The sequence below is a fragment of the Sitophilus oryzae genome, unplaced genomic scaffold (genome assembly GCF_002938485.1).
Source record: "Sitophilus oryzae breed Bouriz unplaced genomic scaffold, Soryzae_2.0 scaffold_1110_pilon_pilon, whole genome shotgun sequence".
Taxonomy (NCBI): Eukaryota; Metazoa; Arthropoda; class Insecta; order Coleoptera; family Curculionidae; genus Sitophilus; species Sitophilus oryzae.
This window is the reverse complement of record NW_022145739.1, coordinates 588,682-611,982: the sequence shown is the minus strand read 5'-3', so window position 1 is coordinate 611,982 and position 23,301 is coordinate 588,682. Positions and strand designations below refer to the sequence as shown.

At 32.9% G+C, this 23,301-nt stretch overlaps 1 protein-coding gene across 4 annotated transcripts in view; it reads left to right on the top strand.

Annotated features, from left to right (window-relative positions):
• LOC115881445 (polycomb protein Sfmbt) overlaps positions 1–23,301 on the top strand; it is a 56,822-nt gene that overhangs the window by 16,984 nt on the left and 16,537 nt on the right. For 3 of the 4 annotated variants that reach the window (XM_030898922.1, XM_030898938.1, XM_030898946.1), the window contains 10 exons: positions 3,017–3,181; positions 3,442–3,608; positions 5,273–5,459; positions 9,544–9,673; positions 10,676–10,816; positions 10,871–10,974; positions 12,290–12,475; positions 15,971–16,118; positions 19,288–19,385; positions 19,759–19,900. In XM_030898922.1, the coding sequence (XP_030754782.1) occupies positions 3,017–3,181; positions 3,442–3,608; positions 5,273–5,459; positions 9,544–9,673; positions 10,676–10,816; positions 10,871–10,974; positions 12,290–12,475; positions 15,971–16,118; positions 19,288–19,385; positions 19,759–19,900 (1,468 nt within the window). The remainder of the gene's footprint in view (positions 1–3,016; positions 3,182–3,441; positions 3,609–5,272; positions 5,460–9,543; positions 9,674–10,675; positions 10,817–10,870; positions 10,975–12,289; positions 12,476–15,970; positions 16,119–19,287; positions 19,386–19,758; positions 19,901–23,301) is intronic. The other variant, XM_030898929.1, reaches the window with a different exon arrangement.

The window sequence follows — 23,301 nt, the reverse complement described above, 5'->3', positions numbered from 1 at the left end:
AATAATTTTTAACATATCTTTCATTATGAAGGGGGGGTCGTAATAAAAGTCATGTTGGCACCACTCTATTGATGCGGGAGTATCTACACGCTTTTCTTCATTTGAAAAATTCATATTTACTATTTTTGTTTATTTTAATTTACAAAATTTGGATGTGACAGCTTCACATTTCTGAGAGCAAAGACGATTAAACTTGTTTCCATGGCTAACTAAGTGAAATTGTTTAAAAATTATAAGAACTGGCTATAACTCTGTAATTTTTCGAAGAAAACATATTATAGCTTATATCGCTGAAAAGCTTAGAAAATGGCGCTTTTTATGTAGTCATGGCCAACTATGGTTTCCATTTAAAAAAACATATGTTTGTGTCATATGTCAAAAATGACAGGCTTTAGAGGAAAACTGAGGGCACAGTCTCATAAAGGATGTGATTATCTACAACTTTTATCTGAAAACTTTTTGTCTAAAATAGCTTATAATGGAGTTAGGGACAATTTTTAAAATAGCCGAAATTTGTTTTCTTCGAAATAAATAAAAAATCTGAAAGGCGCATATTTATGACCCCACAAAACTGCAATTCTTTCCCCATTTAACCGACTCTCTATGTCCAGTAGTTTCCGAGATACCCATACAGAACATCGTAGGAAACTCACCCTGTATATAGTCTGTCCAACGACAAGATCCTTGACAGTGATAGATGTGTCTGTCATTTTAATTTCAAAGTAGTTTTACAAAGAAACAAGTTGGTACAACTGGAACGCATAGCAAAAAATTAATATATTTAAAATTTTACTGATAAGCGATTACTTCAAAATATTGTGAAAAAAAACTGTATAAAACTGAAAAAATGTAATCGAGTTATTTTATTTAAAAAAACGGTATGTGCTAATACAAAACAAACAAGGACAAAACACCACTTACAAAAAAAAATATAAAAAAGAACTATTTCTTACTTTCAGCTTCAAGAAACTTCCCGCATTTATTATTATATTATCAATATAACTTATGTACAAATACAAATTTGTAATATTCCACAGGAATAAATAAAACAAACTATTTTATTAATAATAACACTTACCAAATTTTATACCTTAAACGTTGATTAATTAACTTTAATCTTAATTTTTTTAAACCAGTACCTTTTGACATTATTTTTCTGCAGTACTAAAATCCATTATTTACCTAACGTGTGATGTCGATATTTTACAGCTACTCCAGTGGTATATGTTTAGTACGATCCTTGTAGCATATATAAGATGCACTTATCTACGACGACTTTCTGCCTGGGCAGCGAGTATTAACTATAAACTGTGCTCTGGGTCTACAGTTAATTTTCCCTCGATTTTTCCTCCACTTGACTTCAAAAGACACAAAACACACATAATAACACGAATCAAAATGCATCATCTTCCAAAACGCAGATATTTGACATAAGTTGACACAAAATTATAACCTATAATTTGGCAAGACTTTGACAAGTCTCAAAAATCTAAAGGTCAGTTCATACGTATCGGCGTCCGTTTGTCGTTCATCGTTCCGTCAAACCAATAAAATTGAAATATGATCTGTCATTTTTGAAATAAAACCAATAAAAAACAAGAGACGACGCATGACGGATTTATATCTAAACCCATCCATAGTTAACTTAAAAAATATTATTTTTTTTTACTAAAATAAATAAATTGGTATGGGACGTCATCTGCTTTTCTTCTGTCATCGTCTGTCGAAATCTTACCCGACAAAAAATCAGAGTATAGTCAGTACAGCCAAGGATACTACAGAGATAAGGATAGTTCGACTCCTATCTTCCTGCACTGTCAGTTTTTTTACGTCATCTACTGACCGAGTTGAAGTTGGCGCTAAAGATTTTAGACAGTGGCAGTTATTTTTGCATTTGACGGACGAGCGCACAGTGCGTTGGAAGATAAATTTAGCGGGACAAAAGTGTTTGGTTAGAAATAAGCCAAAAAATGTGTACTGATAAGAATAAATAGTAGACATTCCAATTGATACAAAAATGCATGAATATTCTTTGTATTTCGATACACTTTTATCAACCAAATTTGGTCGTTTTCTGCTCAGCAAGGCAGAGATCATACGAAAACAAAATATTTACAAGTGCTCATACATTTTATTAGAAAGCCAAATTATGTTGAAGATTGCTAAAGGTATGTACTTTTCTACTGTACGTGTATTATTTGTTAAAATCCTTCCTGCCTTTGTTCTGCAGATATCAAACTTTCACTTTTTTTTTCAAATATCGATATATTGAATGATGTAGATCTTTTGAGTTACCAATAGTTACCAACACAGGTAGTTACAGTCACAGGGAGTTCAAGCTTAACAGATGAATGCCCAAAAAGATTCATTTCAATCGGATAGTATAAAAACAAAACAACTCCATCAAAAGACACTGAGTTTAAAAAATTGTCTTAGATACTTACTATATATGAATTTACAATTACCGAGTGTTAACATTAAAATTAAAATATCTATCTTATTTATTATTTTCAAAATAAAATATATTTTTATAAAATAAATTATAGAGGGTGTCACAAGATTACAAATTAAATAAAAAAAAAACTGCTAAAGAGTTTTTTGATATCATAAGTTTATGTATTTGGTAATAGTTTACAATACGGTTTTTGTGTGTCATGTACGAATAATATCATAGTTTTATTATCCTGTATTTATTTATTAATAAATTAAGTTGTTAATAAATAAATAAATTTAACCATATAGTTGCTATATATTAGACCATTTGCTACGTTCTTAGATTTTATGTCCCAAACATTGCTCTTGAGATTTTGTCCCGCTAGAATAACCATCCGCCGCACTGTGGAGCGCTGGTCAGCGCGTGACGTAGCATTCCACGGCGACTCGACAGCGGCGATTTGACGAGATCCAACAATCCTGTAGAATATATACAGTCCTTGGGTACAGCGAAGAAATACATGACAGAAATACTTTTACAGCACTTTAATTATAAATTAAAAAAATTGTGTGGAATTTGCAGGTTGAAGTAGAAAACACGGACTGCGATAACGTATCAGACGCCTTTCCTGATTCCTTTTGGGTAGCTACAGTCATGCGCATTGTTGGATACAAGGCACAGTTGCGGTATGAAGGTTTTGGTGCTAATGATACCAAAGATTTTTGGGTCAGTTTGGTTTCTAATCAGGTACGTTTATTTTTTTAGTGATTGTCCATTTATATAATCGACCAATCAAAAATGAGTACACTCGTGTACTTATTAATCTCTAAATCCTTGTTACATATTAATAATATAAGTTAAAATATAAGAAGCACAAATATTAATATAATAGCAAAGTTTATACATTTTGACAGTGTTTTCTAATTTATCAAGCTTTTAACTTTACAAGAGACCTTGGATATTTTTAATGGTGATATTGTAATATTATAATTCTGTAAAACTGACAGGTTCATCCTGTTGGTTGGTGTGCGACGAGAGGCAAACCATTAATCCCTCCAAAGACTATAGAAGATAAATACAGTGATTGGAAGGACTTTTTAAGAAAAAGACTGACGGGTGCCAGAACGTTGCCGTCAAGTTACAGTAACAAAGCTAGTGAAAGTCTTAAGTCCAGGTAAGATATAAGTATCACAATATATCTGTAATGTTGCGGTGATTAACCCCCCTCTCACACAGAAGATATAAGCATGATGTTCTCATACTACAGTAGAATTTCTCTTATCTCAGACTCCCTTAACTTGAATATTTTTTGCAACTAATTTGTTTTTTACAATCTGACTAGGTATTTTTATTTCTACAACTCGAATTTCTTTATCTTTACAACTTGTATATTTCTATAACTCTTTGGAAGAATATACTACAGTATTTTGAAGATTTACCAGTTCCTAATGACGAGTTGCGACAGATAAAAACTTGGTAAACTCTTTGGACGCATCTCACGAGATTTCACGACGATTTTTAATGCGTGAGGGTAATGCAAATGGGTGTCTTACTGGGCTCAAAATAACTATCATGTAAAATTTACTGGAGACTGGTTACTTTGACTTTTTTAGAGGCCATTTCACAGGCAATTTACTTGAATGCAATGAAAGTAACAGAAATTCTGTTTTTGCCGCATTTAATTTGCACATTTTTGTTTCATACGGAATGTCCAACCTTAACGAAATTGGGAAATTATAGGCCCGGATCTATTATTTGCAAAAAATGTCGGAATGTCAGAATGCGCACGAATTGAAGGAAAAGTTGGTACAACTTTTCTTGCATGCAAGTATAACTGCGAACTGTAAAACGGTCTTAAGAGACCTTGTTACAAATAAAACCTTTGAGACAGTTTAGGAGTTCATAAAAGTACTGATATCTATTAGATATTAATTACGATTTCTATCTCAAAAAGTATAGACGTTGATTGAAAGAGTTGTGAAGATAGAACTGTAAAACGGCTTTAAGAGACCTTGTTACAAACAAAATCTTTGAGACAGTTTAGGAGTTTATAAAAGTACTGAGTGTTGTACGGTGGAGCCTCTACTCGTTCTGCGGCCAACGCATAAAACACTCATTTTCTTTAATTCGGCTAGCGAAGGTATATCAAAGACGTTGTGGAAAGCGACAGTATTGCCATATTAAAATGTGTAGTATCTGTAATACGTTTGACATACCTTTGGATGAAAAATCCACGTTTATTTATTGAAAATTTATTCGTGTTGAACATACAGTAAATAAGAAAAATAAAATTATTTTATTTAAAAGTTGTGTAGTTGGCTTGGAAATGGCGACTATTAGCATTTACCATATTATTTTACATATGAAATAACAGCGATCTTCATTCCCAAGCCAACTTTGATGCCGTTCTTTGTTTAATCTTATTATATTAAATAGTTTAATGATAGAAAATTCGTATTATTAACGTACTGTACCCAAAATCCGTAAATCTACGGATTAATCCGTAGTTCTGGCAATACTGTCTCCGGCAACAACCCACTCTGCCGACTGAAAGCAGAACTACGGTACAATATTCTTTACGCTGCGCTGTAAACGAGAAAACGACTGTAGTTCAATTCGACTGTAATCAGCGCGCAGCGGCGCAGAGCTACACTAAATCTCGGACATATAATGGTAACGCCAGCTACATCTCGGACATTTTTTGCCACGAAATCGCCCATAAGGTTGCGCATCTTCTTATTTCTTTAATCAACAGTATAGATGAGAAAATCCACTATAACAAAAAAATGTTTAGAGACCATTTCAGTGTTTTAAACCACCTGTATTTTTTTCTTATAGGTTTGACGTTGGCTTGAATCTGGAAGTAGTAGATAAAAATCATATTTCCCAAGTTAAGGTGGCCGTTGTTCACAAAATTGTTGGAAAACGGTTAAACGTTAAGTACTACGATCTGCCGCAAGAAGATATGGGATTTTGGTGTCACGAAGACTCTCCCTTGTTACATCCAGTTGGGTGGGCTAAAAAGGTAATTTAAAAATTGAAAGTAATGTCTCTACTATAAAATAAACAAAAAAAATGTATAAAAAAAAATAAATAAAAATGTATCACATTTAAAGAAAGATATATTATGTTAAATATTAAATTACCCTTATAACTTTTGAGGCACCCTCTGTATCCTCTAAAGTAATTTTAAATTGTGTAATATTTAACATTCCCTAAAATTTTTGCTATTTAACATCTTTTTATAATTCTCAAAATAGATTAAAACATTAACTTTTCTCTATCGGCTTTTAAAGAACTACATATACAGGGTGTCCCAATATTTCGTGGACATAAAACTACGTATTTTGGAATCAAAATAAGTTCATTGGACACAATTTACCTCTATACAGAAGTGCTGCGTTTGTCCGCTAGAGGGCATCAAACTTTTAAAAAATAAACACATTTGTTCAGGTATTTTAAGAATCGTTATTCTGATGGGAATGAGATTTTGGGTGTCTATATTTTGCTAAGTGCTTTAACATTTGAGGCTTCCACAAAAATCAAGAAAAAAGTATGGGAAAGGTGAAAACTACTCCCACCCATATAAACATTTTAGTATAGATATTTTCCAGCTCCAGCGAGGGCAGATTTTCTTTTCGTAAAATGACCCCTCTAGTATTTACTACATTTTTGTCTCTTGTAAAAAACGCTACATTGCATAGTTTCTGTGAAAAAAAAATGGAGAATTTACTTTTCCAAACTAGACCTACAAAATATACAGGAAGTTCCAATATTCCGTGACTATAGAACAACTACGTATTTTTTGGATCAAAATAAGTTAATTGAACATAATTTACCTTTATACAAAAGTGCTTCGTTTGTCCGTTAGAGCACAGAATATCTAGCTACGCAACAGAAGCCTCGTTACATGTATAAAATTGTAGCTAGCAAAAGGAGACAGGCTTTTACGCCTGTCTCCAAATCAGATATTTTGATGCGGTAGTTTCGCTACTACATAATAGAGGGCAATAAATTTAAAAGAAAACAGTTTTCTACAAACAAAATTTAAAGGAATTTTGTGCAGTGTTACCATTGTGTAATTCATATCGTAATACTACCTGATAAAGCCTACCTTCAAATTTGCTACATCATTTAAACATATTAAAATAGATCAGAGCTGTTTTTTTCAATTTGCCATGTTAGTTCGAATTAAATCTTATGAGCTAAATTACAATCACTTCCTGACGTTTGATTGTATAATTGAATCCAGAATTTTCATTGTAATTCGGCGACAATATACATAATAAGTATTGTTCTACTATTATAATACCACTTCCTGACGTTCGATTGTGTTTATACCAAGTTCATATCGTATAATCGGGAAAAAACGGCGTTAGCGATGGCTATGAAATTAATATAGCTGTCATTTTATATATAAATTTATATGGGAAATGTCATCGATCGTCCTTTTCCAGCCAACTGGACGCCGTTTTTTTCGGTATCATACGGTATTTGATATATGCTATTTTTCATGACATTACAATATTATGGTACCATGAAGCATATCAAGTGATACTATAATATAGTACCATATTACGACACATGGCGTTCGATTGGGCTTAAACTTGATATATTATATCTTCAGTGACATTGTAATATCATGGTACCATGGAGCATATAAAGTGGTACTTTCTATAGTACCATATTTGATGACATAGCAATATTAGGTACATGGCGGCAATAGGGCTTAAACTTGGTATACTACGTATTTTCGGTGACATTGTAATATGATGGTACTATGATGCATATAAAGTGGTACCTTAAAATAGTACCATATTTCAATACCATTTCCTGACGTTCGATTGAGCTCATATTTGATATATACTTTCGTATTTTTGATGACATTGCATTATTATGGTACCATGAAGCATATCAACTGGTACTATAATATAGTACCATATTATGTACATGGCGTTCGATTGGGCTTAAATTTGGGATACTATGTATCTTCGGTGATATTGTAATATTATGGTACCATGGAGTATCAAGAGGTACCATATTACGATACCATTTCCTGGCGTTCGATTGGACTTAAACTTGGTATACTACGTATCTTCGGTTACATTGTAATATGATGGTACTATGATGCATATAAAGTGGTACCTTAATATAGTACCATATTTCAATACCATTTCCTGGCGTTCGATTGAGCTCATATTTGATATATACTTGCGTATTTTTGATGGCAATGCATTATTATGGTACCATGAAGCATATCAACTGGTACCATAATATAGTACTATATTACTTACATGGCGTTCGATTGGGATTAAACTTGGTATACTACGTATCTTCGGTTACATTGTAATATGATTGTACTATGATGTATATAAAGTGGTACCGTAATATAGTACCATATTACGATACCATTTCATGGCATTCGATTATGATATCATTTCCTGGAGTTCGATTGGGCCAAATTTGGTATACTTGCGTTTCTTTATAAAGATTCGTTTAATTAATAATTTTAATTTATTTTACGAATTTTAATTTATTGTTCGATGTCGTGACAGCAACTTTTATGCCGAACTAATATATTATTAATTGTGCCTGTGTCACTTTTTAAAATCTACCTAGGTCTATATAAATAACGTGGCAAACGGAAGAAATTTGTTATTATAGTATTTTTTAGTCAGTTAACATTTATTGTACTGCATTTTAATAAATTATTTCCATTATTATTAAACTTATATTTCATTACTAACGTTCCAGCATTAATAAATATCACTATCAATCGCCTTGTATATTATTAATTTTAAAGGTAATTAAAGTTATTTTCTTAGTTAACATTATAAGTTAGTGTATATTAAAAATGTATATGTTTTGTAATAATATACTTAAAACTATTTTAATAGCCAAATGAATAATTAATATAAGTGTATCTAACAAGAAAAGAAGAATAGAACGAAACACATACTGCATTAATTATACACAGTAAAAAGAATGGGATGCCAATTCAAGTCTTTTTGAATCTGGCAACTGTGCATATTTAGCCGAGCTACAAGGCAGTCGACGAGCCATCGATCCAAAACCGAAAGTTCAAAATTTCTAATTATATTCTGATTATGATATTGTCGCGCCATCTAGTATTCTATTTGTGCAATTTTAGCTCTTTCATTTCGAGTATTTTTCTGTTGCGTAGCTAGATATTCTGTGGTTAGAGGGTATCAATAAAAAATAAACCCAAACGTTAATTAATTTATAAAATATAATTTGTTTAAGTTTTTTATAAAGCTTATTGTCAAATATAATTTGCGATACTAACATAAAATTCCATATTTTTGCCAACTAGATTATTAGAGCATAATGGATTTTATGCGCTTCCATAGCTTGATGTGACAAAAAACATTTTCTGGAAGTCAGCTTTTGGAAAATGTTTTTTTCCTCAAAAAGTATGTACGGTGGCGTTTTTTTTTTCAAGAGACAAAATATATAGTAAATACTAGAAGGATAATTTTACGAAAAAAAAAATCGGCCGTCAGTGGAGTTGGAAAATATTTATACTAATATTTATATAGGGGTGGGGTAGTAAAAACTAAAAACTACCCCACTAAACCAAACCAAACCTTCCCGTACTTTTTCTTGATTTTGTGAAAGTCAAATGTTAGAGCACTTAGCAAAACATAAACACCCAAAATTTCACTCAAATTGGAATAACAGTTCTTAAAATATCTGAAAACGTGTTAAAGTTTGATTCCCTCTAGCGGACAAACGAAGCACTTTTGTATAGTTGTTTGACTCCAAAAATACGTAGTAGTTCTATGTCCACGGAATCTTGGGACACCCTTTATATTTTATGTATTTTCTGTACCCAAAATCGATAGTAATGCGATATAAGTACCTTTTTTACTAGCAAGCGTCTGTCACTACAAGTAGCATACTTGTCTGCAAGAAACTGAGTATTTCACTATTTTAAAAGACTATTTTCTACAGTCAAACTATGAGCTATATTTCACTTTTTTCATGTTGCTTGTAAAAGAAAAAAAATAGGTGTTTTTGTTTTTTGTCACCCTACCGCCGAATTTGTACAATTAAATTATTTCTGCTTTATTAAAAAACTATTTTAGGTCGGTCATCATTTAGTGGCTCCTATAAATTATGTCGAACGTCTCAGTCAGGGAATTTTAGATGACGACGACGCTACAGAAGATTTGTTCAACCCCATCCAAGTTGGTTCTGCGGATCATAGTAACACAGGTAAGGGGATTCAATCTTTTGTTAATAGGTTTGATTAAAGCTTCATTCAGAACCTCGCAATAAGTGGAATAAATTAGTGATTTCAATTAGCATAGAAGTTTGGTAGAAGTTAGTTAGAAAAGTAGAAGTTGGTAGACATTTTCACTTAAAAGAAAAAGTTATCAAACTTTTAACTTTTCCACTAATTATACTTCAAAATTTGCGAGAAATGTCATTTTGGCCTTTGATTATCTTCCGTCAGGAGAAATTGTGGTTAGAAATCAAAAGTTGTTTGTTTTATAAGCTAAGTATTAGGCTTTCTCTATATGTACCACATTTACACAATGAGTGGAAAGTGAATCCAAAGAAAAGAAATAGGAATCAATCTTGCATAAGTCTATCCTTTTGGTTCAACAGGATTTTCGTGCGCACGCGCCAAATAAAACGATCTGATTTGTCTACTTCATCGCTACGCTGTCACCTGCTCGCGCACTATTTTAAACTCTAAATACATATTAATAACGTATAATTTATTATTTTTTATTGGTAATGGCATTATTTCAACCTGTTATTTTAGATATTCATTATATCTATCCGTTTCCATAAGTAAAGGCGCAAATAGTCAGACGCTAAATTGATTTACGTGGTAGATAGAAACTTAGAAAACTACTTCTATTAGTTAGTATGAAATAAATCAACTAATCGCGAAGCACTTCTCACGCTTGCGTAGTTCAAAGCTGTTGAACGAAAAGGACCGACTTATGTAGATTTTGTATAGCTCCATCACAAAAATTTGGCTTTAATTTCTGTTCCTTACTAGCAATATATTCTTATAATATATTTGGATACAACTGACTAACGCAAGCTGTTGCTAGGATATTCTATTAATTTTAATTGTGTTTTTTATACATTGTGAATGATCGTAAACTAAAAAGTATAAAGTGTAATTGAAATCACTAATTTATTCCACTAATTGCGAGGTTCTGAACGAAGCTTTATTTTTTATACGTATTTTTCTATTAGGATTTGCCATCGGAATGAAATTGGAAGCAATCGATCCCTTAAATCTATCATCGATATGCGTGGCGACCGTTATGGACGTTTTAAATTATGGGTATATTATGATAAGAATAGATACATACGATTCCGACTCTACAGGTATGGGTACGAATTCCGATTAAGTAAATTTCAACAAAACTGATGTTAAATTATGTTTAGGGGCTGATTGGTTTTGTTATCACGTCAAATCGCCGTGTATATTTCCCGTTGGTTTTTGTCAGAAGCATAATATACCGTTGACGCCTCCTAAAGGATATGGTCAGGTAGGTTCTTATCTAGGTTTCATGAATTCTTTTGTTTAGTATTATATATAAGCTGCCATCTTGAGTTCTTGGTAAAAGCAAATTTGGGACTAAAACACCTAATGGTAATTTCTCTTTAAAAAAAATGTAAATTATCCAAATCAGACTAATAGCTCTAAAACAAAAGCAAATGTCCATATTTCCGTATACCTCGATCCACTACGACGCTACGTTTCGTTTACATCTTTATCAGGATGGGACTAAGGACTTCATATTGAAGAAAAATGTGGGTCGATTTCGATATAATTGAGGACGAGCTACAGGATGACGCCCTCGACGTTTCGAACCGATGCCTCTAAATGGTCGAAATCATCAGGATTTTTCTTAATTATCGGTCGATTGGAACCAAACTCGAGAAATGGATAGAGGTATCTGAAGGGAGTCCTCAGACAGACAGACTGGCAGTCGCTGGTCCTCAGTTTGTTGATAAGCTTAACACTGATGTATAAACAAAAAATTGGTCAAGTGCGAGTCGCGCACGAAGGGTTCCCGTACCATTCATTATCTATACAACATTAGATACTATAAACTTTTTTTCCGATTTAGCTGAAATTTTGAATGCGCGTATAAGTAATTAAAAAAAATGAAGAAACACATTACTAAAAATTGTATTATTCAATAATAAATAAGTAAAAAGTTAAAATAAATATGTAAAAATTAAAAAAAAAAACGATTAAAAAAAAGTCGCTTTGACTAGGATTCGAACTTGCCTTACTACGGTTCCAACGTCATGTCATAGCATAAAGTCCTAACGCCTTAACGACGCAGCGACCGAGGACTTGAAAGATTCTATGTAAAATTCTTACTTAAAAGATAATGTTTAGTGAAAGTACTTTTTTATTTATAAACATTTATTTAATTCTGTTTTTAGTATTTGTTCTTATAGCGGCAACATAGATACATTATCTATAAAAATTTCAACTGTCTAGCTGTAACGGTTCATAAGATAGACCTTTGTGACAGACACAGACGCACGGACGGACGGACAGCGAAGTCTTAGTAATAGGGTTCCCGTTTTTACCCTTTGGGTACGGAACCCTAAAAAGAAACAGACGATTGATAAAGTCAGTGTCGAAGACAGAGAGACAGTCAGATAATAGAGTGTCTTTGATGTGTTTTTGACAAGAATGAAGCAAATTTACTTATCGACGTAGATTATAAGATCTAAGGATTTATCTATTACAAAAGTGCCAAGTTTAACTTAGAAGATTTTATAACATTATTTAATTCAATAAGTTTTATCTAGGTTTCATGAATTTTTCAATCTTTCTTACAGGATACCTTTGACTGGAGTAAGTACCTGATGGGTACAGGTCACATCCCTGCCGATCCATCCTTGTTTAACACATACGTCCCATTGCACGGTTTTGTACCAGGCATGAAAATTGAGGCAGCTGATTTAATGGATCCCAGATTGGTGTGTATAGCTACCATAGATAAAGTGGTCGGTAGATTATTAAAGGTAACTATTTTTTTTCTAAATTAGATCCTGGGCTCGAATTCTGTAACTTAGAAATGAGAATATGGCGTTAGTTTTTGCTTAGCGCTCACTTAACTACCAATTTGGGCATTCTCATCTGACGCGCTTAGCGTCTCTACCCATTGCGCTAAGCGATTTGAGAACGGCTACCTTAAAGGATCGTTTTGCTTGTCGAACTGTCAATAAAAATAGAAAAAATTGTGATTTTGTGCGTACTCTTGCTCTCTAGTGAGAACTATGTCTTCTTCTATAAATTCCTCAATAATTGATAATTTACGACTTGGCAGCTATGGTAATCGCAAAACAATTTCTGATGCACGTGATCAACTTTGAGTGACAAGCGATAACGACAGCGCTGCCAGATTGTGATGGATTTATGAGATGATTCTTAACTTAAAATTGACAAACAACAACTAATATTTTAGTGTTTAATTGATTTATTTTTTGATTTATAGCTTATTTTACAGGGGGAGTGTCTTACTATTGGAATTACGGTTACATTTTCTTGGCAGTCATTGGCAGTCTTACGGCAGTCGCTTATAATATTTACATGGCAGTCTTATTCGTAGTCATTGGCAGTCGCTTGGCAGTAACATGATATTTTAGCAATACATGTACATTTTTTACCCAAGTGAGACACCCCTCGATTTTACTTATTACATATTGGCAAAAACTAGTCCATTATGAAGATTATTATAAGCGTTATTACGAGTTATTTGTTTATTGATGTATATCTTACAACGCCATAAGTGGTAATAACAAGTAAGAGGGTGCTATTAATGCACAAACTAATAATCACAGAATTTAATAAAAACTAACTTAATAATCTAATCTAATAAAAAAACAGGGAAGCTACAAGCTCTTTGCTTCAACTGTTTAAATGTTTCGGCATATTTTCAACACACAATTTCAAGAAATGCAATACAAAAACTTAAATTTAGTTTTGTAAAACCGTTTGCGCTTAAAGTGCAATTTTTAAAAAAAACTATGAAAATAGGTAATAAAACGATAATTACTCACATTCACGAACAACACGATATTATACAAAATAATGACTGACACTAGGATAATTGTCAAATAATAAAGATAACAACATTGCTGAACACGGCGCAATGTGACCAACATAGCGATAACAAAATTCGGTTTAAACTATTTTTTGCAGCTTTAATCTAAATAAAATATCTGTTACAATAATTTGCTTTATAAAGTAAAATGAAGAGCTGCTCGGTATCTTAAATTATACAACAAATTTAAACATTTTTGCGAAAATTTCATTTAGTCAGGTTTATAGACTTTAGTGTCAATGTCGATATGATTGATGACGTGCATCGGAAAATGTTTTGCGATTACAATATAAATATTGTTCAAAACTTGGAAAATGCTGAGAAGGGTCTTCACATTTCCCTCGTATTTGCCTCGTATAATAAGAATAATGACATATCTATTAGCGATGGTTACTGAATGAATGATTTCAACTATCGAATGGTTTTATTTGAATAAAATCATTCATTCATTTGTATACTAAAGCATATGTGTCAACCTCGCCGTGCGACTAAATGGTTATCGTTGAGCCACGACTATCGAATGCTTTTGATAAATGAAATTTAGTATTCGTTTGATTTTTGTGTGCGTGAGTGCATTATTAGTTCTTCCAAATATTTATAACTTCGCCTTATAAATACCGTGCTATTTTTGCGTTTATTAAAATATTTAAAATACTAAACTAGTATTTTTTTTTTAATTGACGATTGTGTGCGTGTGCAGGTGGTCAAAATTTTTCCGAAAATTTGTGTGATTTTCCGTAGCCCGATCTTTCAATTATTTTATTTTATATGGTATATGGTGTATTTTTTAATGGGAAATTTTGAGAAGTAGCAATTTTTAAGAGAGATGAGATGAACTTAGAATTAATTTTAAAAATACATATTTATATTTTAGATGTTGTAATAATATGAATTAGTTGAACTTAATAATCATATTTAAGTAATGTGGTTAAGTAAATGGTTATCGAACTGAAACTATGGGATGAGAAAATTAAATTGAAAGTTTTACACGTGCGAATTAAAAAAAAAAGTTAACAATGTTTATATTTTGTTTATGCTTCTCTTACATGTAGTTTTTTGCAAAGAAATATATATTTCATTTATTTTTTAAAGTAAATGCCCGTAAAAGTAAATATTATTTTTAAATAGTAATATAAAGTACCTAATATAAATAATTTTAATTTCTAATTTTTTATTTATATTTTCCTTCCATTACACTGCATGCTTAGAAAATTAATAAATGTTTATATTTTATGATTTTAAAGTTTGTTGTTAATATAACAAATTAGTTCTGTAATTATTATTATTTAATAAACCAACGTTGCCAAAAAATTTAAAAACTATATTATTTTTAAATAGGATTTAATATAAATAATTTTGACATCTAATTTGTTGTTTATATTGTGCTACTACGTAAAAAAAATGTTTATATTAAATTATTTTAAATTTTGTTGTTAATAGGTATAACAAATTATTACTGTTATTATTATTTTTTATTAAACCAGTCTTTGCTTAAAAACATTAAAAATAATTTTCCTACATCCAAAATAACAAGTATTATTGCAGTGTAACAACAGAATATTAATAAAAAATGCAAAATATATAGACATACTATCCCTAACTAACTAAAGCCAAACAATAATATTCTTTGCTAATATCAACTAACACCAATATATGGCAACAGCGCCCTTCATAATGTATTTTCTGTGTAAATACTAGCACCTCAATAAAAAAAATAATGTGTCCTTATCTTTATATGACTCCGCAAAAAATCAAAGATGCCGGCTTCTTTTATGGCATTGCCACCGACCGCTGTCGGGTTTCTCGGAAAGAAACCTACGTCGCCGGGCGACAACTAAAATTCAGTTAATATTTTATTATAATCGATCCTGACGAATAAATGAATTTCATAAATGAATGAATTTTATAAATGAATGGTTTTTGCTGCCGCATTACTAGAATACAATATTTCAAGGCAGATGACGTATCTATTCGATAATTTTTATTCGAATAGTTTTCAACGAATGTTTTCTTACCAGCTATCGAATTATTCGAATGAATTGCAACTATCGAATGTTTCGATAGTATTCATTCGATAGTTCCCACTACTAATATCTATAGAAAGATAGGTTGACATAACTCAACAATATAGGTTATGAAATTCACGTAACATTGACATTTTTCATCGTTTTATCCACTTTTGACTGTTAGATACCTGAGAAATTGCGATGCTGCCAATATGTGCTCAACGCGTATCCAGAAAACGATTCACACGGCAACTGTCACGGAGAATATCAAAATCGACTGCTTGGCGTTCCGCTAATCGAATACTTCCGCTTACCGCTTTGATAGCGTAACGTTTTTCTGTAGAAGTTCCAGAATTCTGGCCCTGAATCACTTTTAATGAACTTCTTGAATACTTATAATTTTTTAGGTTCATTTTGATGGTTGGGAGGAGGAATTCGACCAGTGGTTAGATTGCGAAAGTTCGGACATCTATCCAGTGGGTTGGTGTCAGAGTGTGGGGCACAAACTCGAAGGTCCGCCAGTCCATAATGCGCCTACAACAAAAAGTCCAAAAGGTATGAAATATGAGTAAATAAATGTCAAAATAAAAATATTAATAAATAATATTTTCTTGCCTTTAGCTGTGTATTTTTTCTAATTTCGAAAAATAGAATAGAATAGAATAATTTATTGATGTCAATACCATACAAATAGTGGCGTACATAAGTCAAAATATAAAATAAAATACATATATAAAACACAATTAACTTAAAAATTAAAACAAAAGACATAAAGTTAAGACCATCATATTAGATTGGTATACAATGACAATTATATACTCTAGTTAATACATTGTAATATAAATATAGGGTGGGAGTTTCCAGTTCCCACATTCTGTTGTAGAAGGAATTTCCATCAAGTGAGATTAATATGTATATCACTTGAAAGAAACTCCCTCGAGTCATACAGTGGATTTTCAAGTAACCAGCCACGAACCCTGCCCTTAAACACCTTATCGGACAATAGTTTATACCCGATAAGGTGTTTAAGGGCAGGGTTATGTATGGTGTGCAGGGTGTATGACTCGAGATAGAGAAAAAATAAAAATCGAAAGCAGAGAAAAAATAAAAAAGTAAAAAGAAAATTGTTTTGCTTGTCGTAAAGGGGAGAACCAAGCTCCACTCCCACAACCAGTTTCTGGGCCTACCCTTCATTAGGTGGGCTGTCCAGGGGCTGGTTATCGCCGATACGGCAAGCAAACTCCTTCTATATCAACAGACGATGTCGTAAAGTGTCGGTGAGATATTAGTGCATCTCCCGTCAAAAGATGGTAAAGAGCGTCTTTCGGCCCGCTCAAATATATATGAAATGAACAAAATTCTTACAGCCTTTAGTGTATATTAATAAATAATATTTTCTTGCCTTTAGCTGTGTATTTTTTCTAATTTCGAAAAATCGAAAGTAGAGAAAAAGTAAAAAGAAAATTGTTTTGCTTGTCGTAAAGGGGGGAACCAAGCTCCACTCCCACAACAGGTTTCTGGGCCTACCCTTCATTACGTGGGCTGTCCAGGGGCTGGTTCTCACCGATACGGCAAGCAAAACTCCTTCTATATCAACAGACGATATCGTGAAGTGTCGGTGAGATATTAGTGCATCTCCCGTCAAAAGATGGTAAAGAGCGTTTTTCGGCCCGCTCAAATATATATGAAATGAACAAAATTCTAACAGCCATTAGTGTATATTAATAAATAATATTTTCTTGCCTTTAGCTGTGTATTTTTTCTAATTTCGAAAAATCGAAAGTAGAGAAAAAATAAAAAGTAAAAAGAAAATTGTTTTGCTTGTCGTAAAGGGGGGAACCAAGCTCCACTCCCACAACAGGTTTCTGGGCCTACCCTTCATTAGGTGGGCTGTCCAGGGGCTGGTTCTCACCGATACGGCAAGCAAAACTCCTTCTATATCAACAGACGATGTCGTAAAGTGTCGGTGAGATATTAGTGCATCTCCCGTCAAAAGATGGTAAAGAGCGTTTTTCGGCCCGCTCAAATATATATGAAATGAACAAAATTCTTACAGCCATTAGTGTATATTAATAAATAATATTTTCTTGCCTTTAGCTGTGTATTTTTTCTAATTTCGAAAAATCGAAAGTAGAGAAAAAATAAAAAGTAAAAAGAAAATTGTTTTGCTTGTCGTAAAGGGGGGAACCAAGCTCCACTCCCACAACCGGTTTCTGGGCCTACCCTTCATCAGGTGGGCTGTCCAGGGGCTGGTTCTCACCGATATGGCAAGCAAAACTTTTTCAATATCAACACACGATGTCGTAAAGTGTCGGTGAGATATTAGTGCATCTCCCGTCAAAAGATGGTAAAAAGTGTTTTTCGGCCCGCTCAAATATATATGAAATGAACAAAATTCTTGCAGCTTTAGTGTATATTAATAAATAATATTTTCTTGCCTTTAGCTGTATATTTTTTCTAATTTCGAAAAATCTAAAGTAGAGAAAGAAAAAGAAAAAGTAAAAAGAAAATTGTTTTGCTTGTCGTAAAGGGGGGAACCAAGCTCCACTCCCACAACCGGTTTCTGGGCCTACCCTTCATCAGGTGGGCTGTCCAGGGGCTGGTTCTCACCGATACGGCAAGCAAAACTCCTTCTATATCAACAGACGATGTCGTAAAGTGTCGGTGAGATATTAGTGCATCTCCCGTCAAAAGATGGTAAAGAGCGTTTTTCGGCCCGCTCAAATATATATGAAATGAACAAAATCCTTACAGCCATTAGTGTATATTAATAAATAATATTTTCTTGCCTTTAGCTGTGTATTTTTTCTAATTTCGAAAAATCGAAAGTAGAGAAAAATAAAAAGTAAAGAAAATTGTTTTGCTTGTCGTAAAGGGGGGAACCAAGATCCACTCCCACAACAGGTTTCTGGGCCTACCCTTCATTAGGTGGGCTGTCCAGGGGCTGGTTCTCACCGATACGGCAAGCAAAACTCCTTCTATATCAACAGATGATGTCGTAAAGTGTCGGTGAGATATTAGTGCATCTCCCGTCAAAAGATGGTAATGATCGTTTTTCGGCCCGCTCAAATATATGAAATGAAAAAAATTCTTACAGCCTTTAGTGTATATTAATAAATAATATTTTCTTGCCTCTAGCTGTGTATTTTTTCTGATTTCGAAAAATCGAAAGTAGAGAAAAAATAAAAAAATAAAAAGTAAAAAGAAAATTGTTTTGCTTGTCGTAAAGGGGGGAACCAAGCTTCACTCTCGGTTGTGGGAGTGGAGCTTGGTTGGGGGAACCAAGCTTCACTCTCGGTTATGGGAGTGGAGCTTGGTTCCCCCCTTTACGACAAGCAAAACAATTTTCTTTTTACTTTTTATTTTTTCTCTACTTTCGATTTTTCGAAATTAGAAAAAATACACAGCTAAAGGCAAGAAAATATTATTTATTAATATACACTAAAGCTGTAAGAATTTTGTTCATTTCAATAAAAATATTTATAGTGTATCAAGGAAAAGGCATTACATTAAGAATTTACAAAAAGGCATTAACATTATAATGATAATCTTCAAATAAAATATTCTAAAAATAGTTCATGTTTTAAACTGCTCTTTCCAGTATAATCTAAAATTTGATTGGGTATTATTTTCTTGAGATAAAGGGTATAAAAATATGTTTTATTTTTAGTCTTTTGGCATATACTGCGGATGAACTGTATTAAATAATGTGTTTAAATTTTAGTCAAAAGAAAAAATAGAAAAAAGAAAAACAAGGATAATGCCAAAATCGGTTCTACTGGCAGTACGGCATCAACCACTCATTCAACTAAAACAATAAAGGTAAGTACCACAACATAGTTTTTATTTAAAATTTTTGCAAAATACTACAACACTACAATAACGCTTTTATATAAAATCGGCAAGAGAGGGTCTTGACTAGGTATTTACATGCCTGAGAATTTTAGAAATTTTGTATGTTAGAGTGTGAGAGAGAGTGTGCGTGTGTTTATTACACTCACATACATAATAGTTCATACATATACATTTCAATGTATTGCTCAGATTCACTCTACTCTTCTTACACACGGAACACTAAACCGATCGTTTCCAACCATGTATAACGTGAAGAATAATTCATGAAAAATTTCTCTTATTTTAAATAACATTTTTTTAAGTTATTTCTTTGTTTTAAACACGGGTTTTATATTTTCAGGAACCGCCAGAATCATACGAATCTTATGAATTTGCAACTCAGGTAAATGAAGAACAAGAAATAGAGGATGATCAGTCAATTGATCATACCAGTATAGATCTAAAGAGTGAAATCAGTGAAGATACCCATGAACCAGAAACAGGTATAGTATTTCCGAAGTCAATTGGAAGTATTGAGAGTCTTAATTCCTTTATCCCGACGATGCCGACAAAGACAATGCCGAAATTAAGGGCTCGAGCACACTGACGACCAGGTCGCACCGGCTAGGCCGCTGCTACCTCTAAAACCATTAAATCAAATGATACCGCGCACACTAACGTCCTGGCCGTCCGTTGGTCGTTGCGACCAGTATACTGCACTAAAATATTATTATTTTCTGCCGCTTGTTGCCGGTTTTCTTCCAAATTAATAATTTTTCAGATGAAATCCCTCAAATTCAACGCACAATATTTTATTTTCTATAAGATATAGTGTTTTAATGTAGTTTTTGCACACGTGCAGAAAATCCAAAGAAATAGTCTACAGACTGGATCAAAGGGAAACTTAAATCTAGTCCCTTTTTTTTATCAAGGGTCGATTTTAGTAAAATTTCAAAACATTTTTATATGACATACCTACTCTATTTATGGTTGGTATGATACCTGTTATTATACCTTCGAGTTTCGATGGTTAAAAAATAAAAAAATAATATTTAAAGTTTTTCTACAACCACTTGTTTTTTTTTATTAAATTAGTTTTTTTAGTTGTATTGTAGTCATATACAAGGAGGACAACTGTATTTTAAATATTATAATTAATTTAACGTTTTTCAAACAGGGTTCATTAGACTATATTTCTACTAGGTACATTATTTTTAAAAAAAATTAAGAGTAAAAGTAACTTAAACGTTCATAAAAATAGAAGTAATGACTGTTGTAGATTCTCAGTAACAATAAAAAAGAGGAATTTATATTGTAAAAATTGAAATAACTGGAAGCTAAACTTTCTACCTGCTTATATTTAGAGCCAGTGTCTGACGACCTTTTTTACGATGGCCCTAATATGTTTATTTCTAAAGTCGATAAGAGCCATCAGTAGAAAAAGGAAACAGAATATCTCCCTTTTTGTCGGTCGCGCGTACAAAATGCTTTTTGTTCGGCCTATTTGTTCTGCTTGTTCGTGCGCGCTCGGTTCGTTCGGGCTAAAATGCTCAAGTCTGGACGCACCTTTAGGAACAATACTGTTTTTGTCCTTTATTGATATAATGCTGAAAATCTCTCGAGTTACATGTCTCACTCTACACATATTAAATTACATAGACGTAGGATGTAGAATATTCTGTTATGAAACGACTGATGGATTAGCAGGCATCGCGGATTTGAAAAACATGCAAATAACGGGGTTGGAGATTTTACTTGCTCCATTTACCACACCAGTATTTATTAACGAATTTTGCTTAGTCGGGGTTGGAGATTTTGCTTACTCCATTTACCACACCAGTATTTATTAAAGAAAAATCCAAGAATATTTTAAATGCATGATTTAATATTAGAACATTTAATAAGCTCATGAATAGCAACTTCGCTTTTTAGTTAACTCGGATTTTAACATTTCTGAAACAATATTTTCTAATTGGTAAAACGTAAAAAATCGTTAGATCTGACAACTCTGTTGAAACTGGTCGTTCATCTGGCCGCAGCTATAAACGCAATGCATCCGGCCAGCCGACGCCAGGTCGTTGCGACCTGGTCGTCAGTGAGTTAGAGCCCTAATCCCGCGGTTACATTGGACGCGGGTCCGTGCGCTTTTTCAAACGTGCAAGCTCTGACGGAATTTACTCGCACGACTATTTTATTTTAGTGTTTACATTAGATGCGCGTTCATGGTGTCCTGTATGTCGAGATGCTGTCTGAGGATTGTTATTGATTGAGGAAAATGTTAGGTAAATGATTTATATGCAAGAAAAGGGGAAGAAAATGATTATGTAAAATATTTAGTGAATTAAAACAGCAACCGGTCAAATTTTTTGAATATTTTAGAATGTTTCCAGCAACATTAATAGATCTAAAATAAAAATAAACCTGGTATTCAAAAATATTCAATTTTTTCGGGAATGTATTGGGCCCAGAGATATAAAAATTCGCTCGGACGTGCACGTATTAAAAAAACAAACCAGTTTGTTTTCATCCGACCAACGGAAATCCGACGTACGTGCACGGTCACGCAAACTCCGATGCAATGTAACCGCCTGCGTAGATACCATTTGTTTGTTTTTCGCTGCGTGCACGTCCGAGCACGTACGACCAAAAAAACGTACGGACACGCATCCAATGTAATCAGCGGCTAAGAGTCCCAGTCTATTCCAATTGACTTCAGATAAACTATAAATTCACTTAAGAGTCTATTACGCTGTACTGTTTGGGTTGCTCTCAGAGGTGGGGTAAATCGGGTATGTGGCCGAATGAATTATATATTAATAATAAATAACGCTTTATTGTGCAAAAAGCTAAGTGTATAGCTTTATCGACAGAGCATTTACAAAACAAACAAAAGCACAAAAAATATACAAATAATAAAAAATATACAATACAAATCATACAATTAAAAAAAAATTAAGTCATTAAAATTACAAATAGAACATACATGGACAATTGTAGAACACAAAAAAAGGCGTATCAATAAAATTTTACAATAGGAAAATTGTAAATGGATATAATTTTAAGAGTTTTGACCAGTGTGTGAAATGATAAATTAAACATCAACAAAAAAGTCGTTTACCGCATATAGGGCTCTCCAGTAAGTATGATTTCAGAGCTTCGCGAAATGCGAGAAAGAATGAAAGCGACCTGATATTCAAAGGCAGATAATTGTATTCTTTTTTGGCATTGTACAGTATTGAGCCTTTAACTAGTTCTGAGTTCGGGGTTGGCAGATAAAGATCGTGCTCCGCATTCCTAAGTGGATAGTTGTGTGATGGCCTTTTGGGAATAGCAGATATGGGCTTGCGGATTAGGCAAACGGATTCAAAAATGAATAAAGAAGGAAGAGTCAGTATTTTGAAATTTTTAAAGAAATTCAGGCAGTGAGTTCTACTGTTCAGTCCCAATAAATATCGAACTGCTCTCTTTTGAAGTTTGAAAATACGATCAAATTTTGTTGCGCAGCAAGTACCATAAAATGGAAGGGCCGAGGGAATGTGACTCAAAAAGGGCATAATAGGCTATACTAGAGGTTGATAAGTTAAGTTCCTTAGAAACTGATCTTAGCGCAAAACAGGCCGCGCTTAGCTTCTTGAAGTTCGCTTAGTTTCTTCTGAGTTCTGAATATTATATTTCAGAAATCTGCCTTAGCTTGATCCTGTCGTAAAAGTATTAAGGCTTGCAAAGCTTCAGCATTTGCCAAAAATAGCGAGCAATTTGTTACAAAACTATATAAATTATATACCACTGTAATCACAAAACTTCAATCTATTTCCATATTGTAACGGAATTTTAAATTATGTCTTTATTTTAGAGAAAATTTAGTCCAATCATAAGGAATATTTTGTTGATGTTTAAACATACA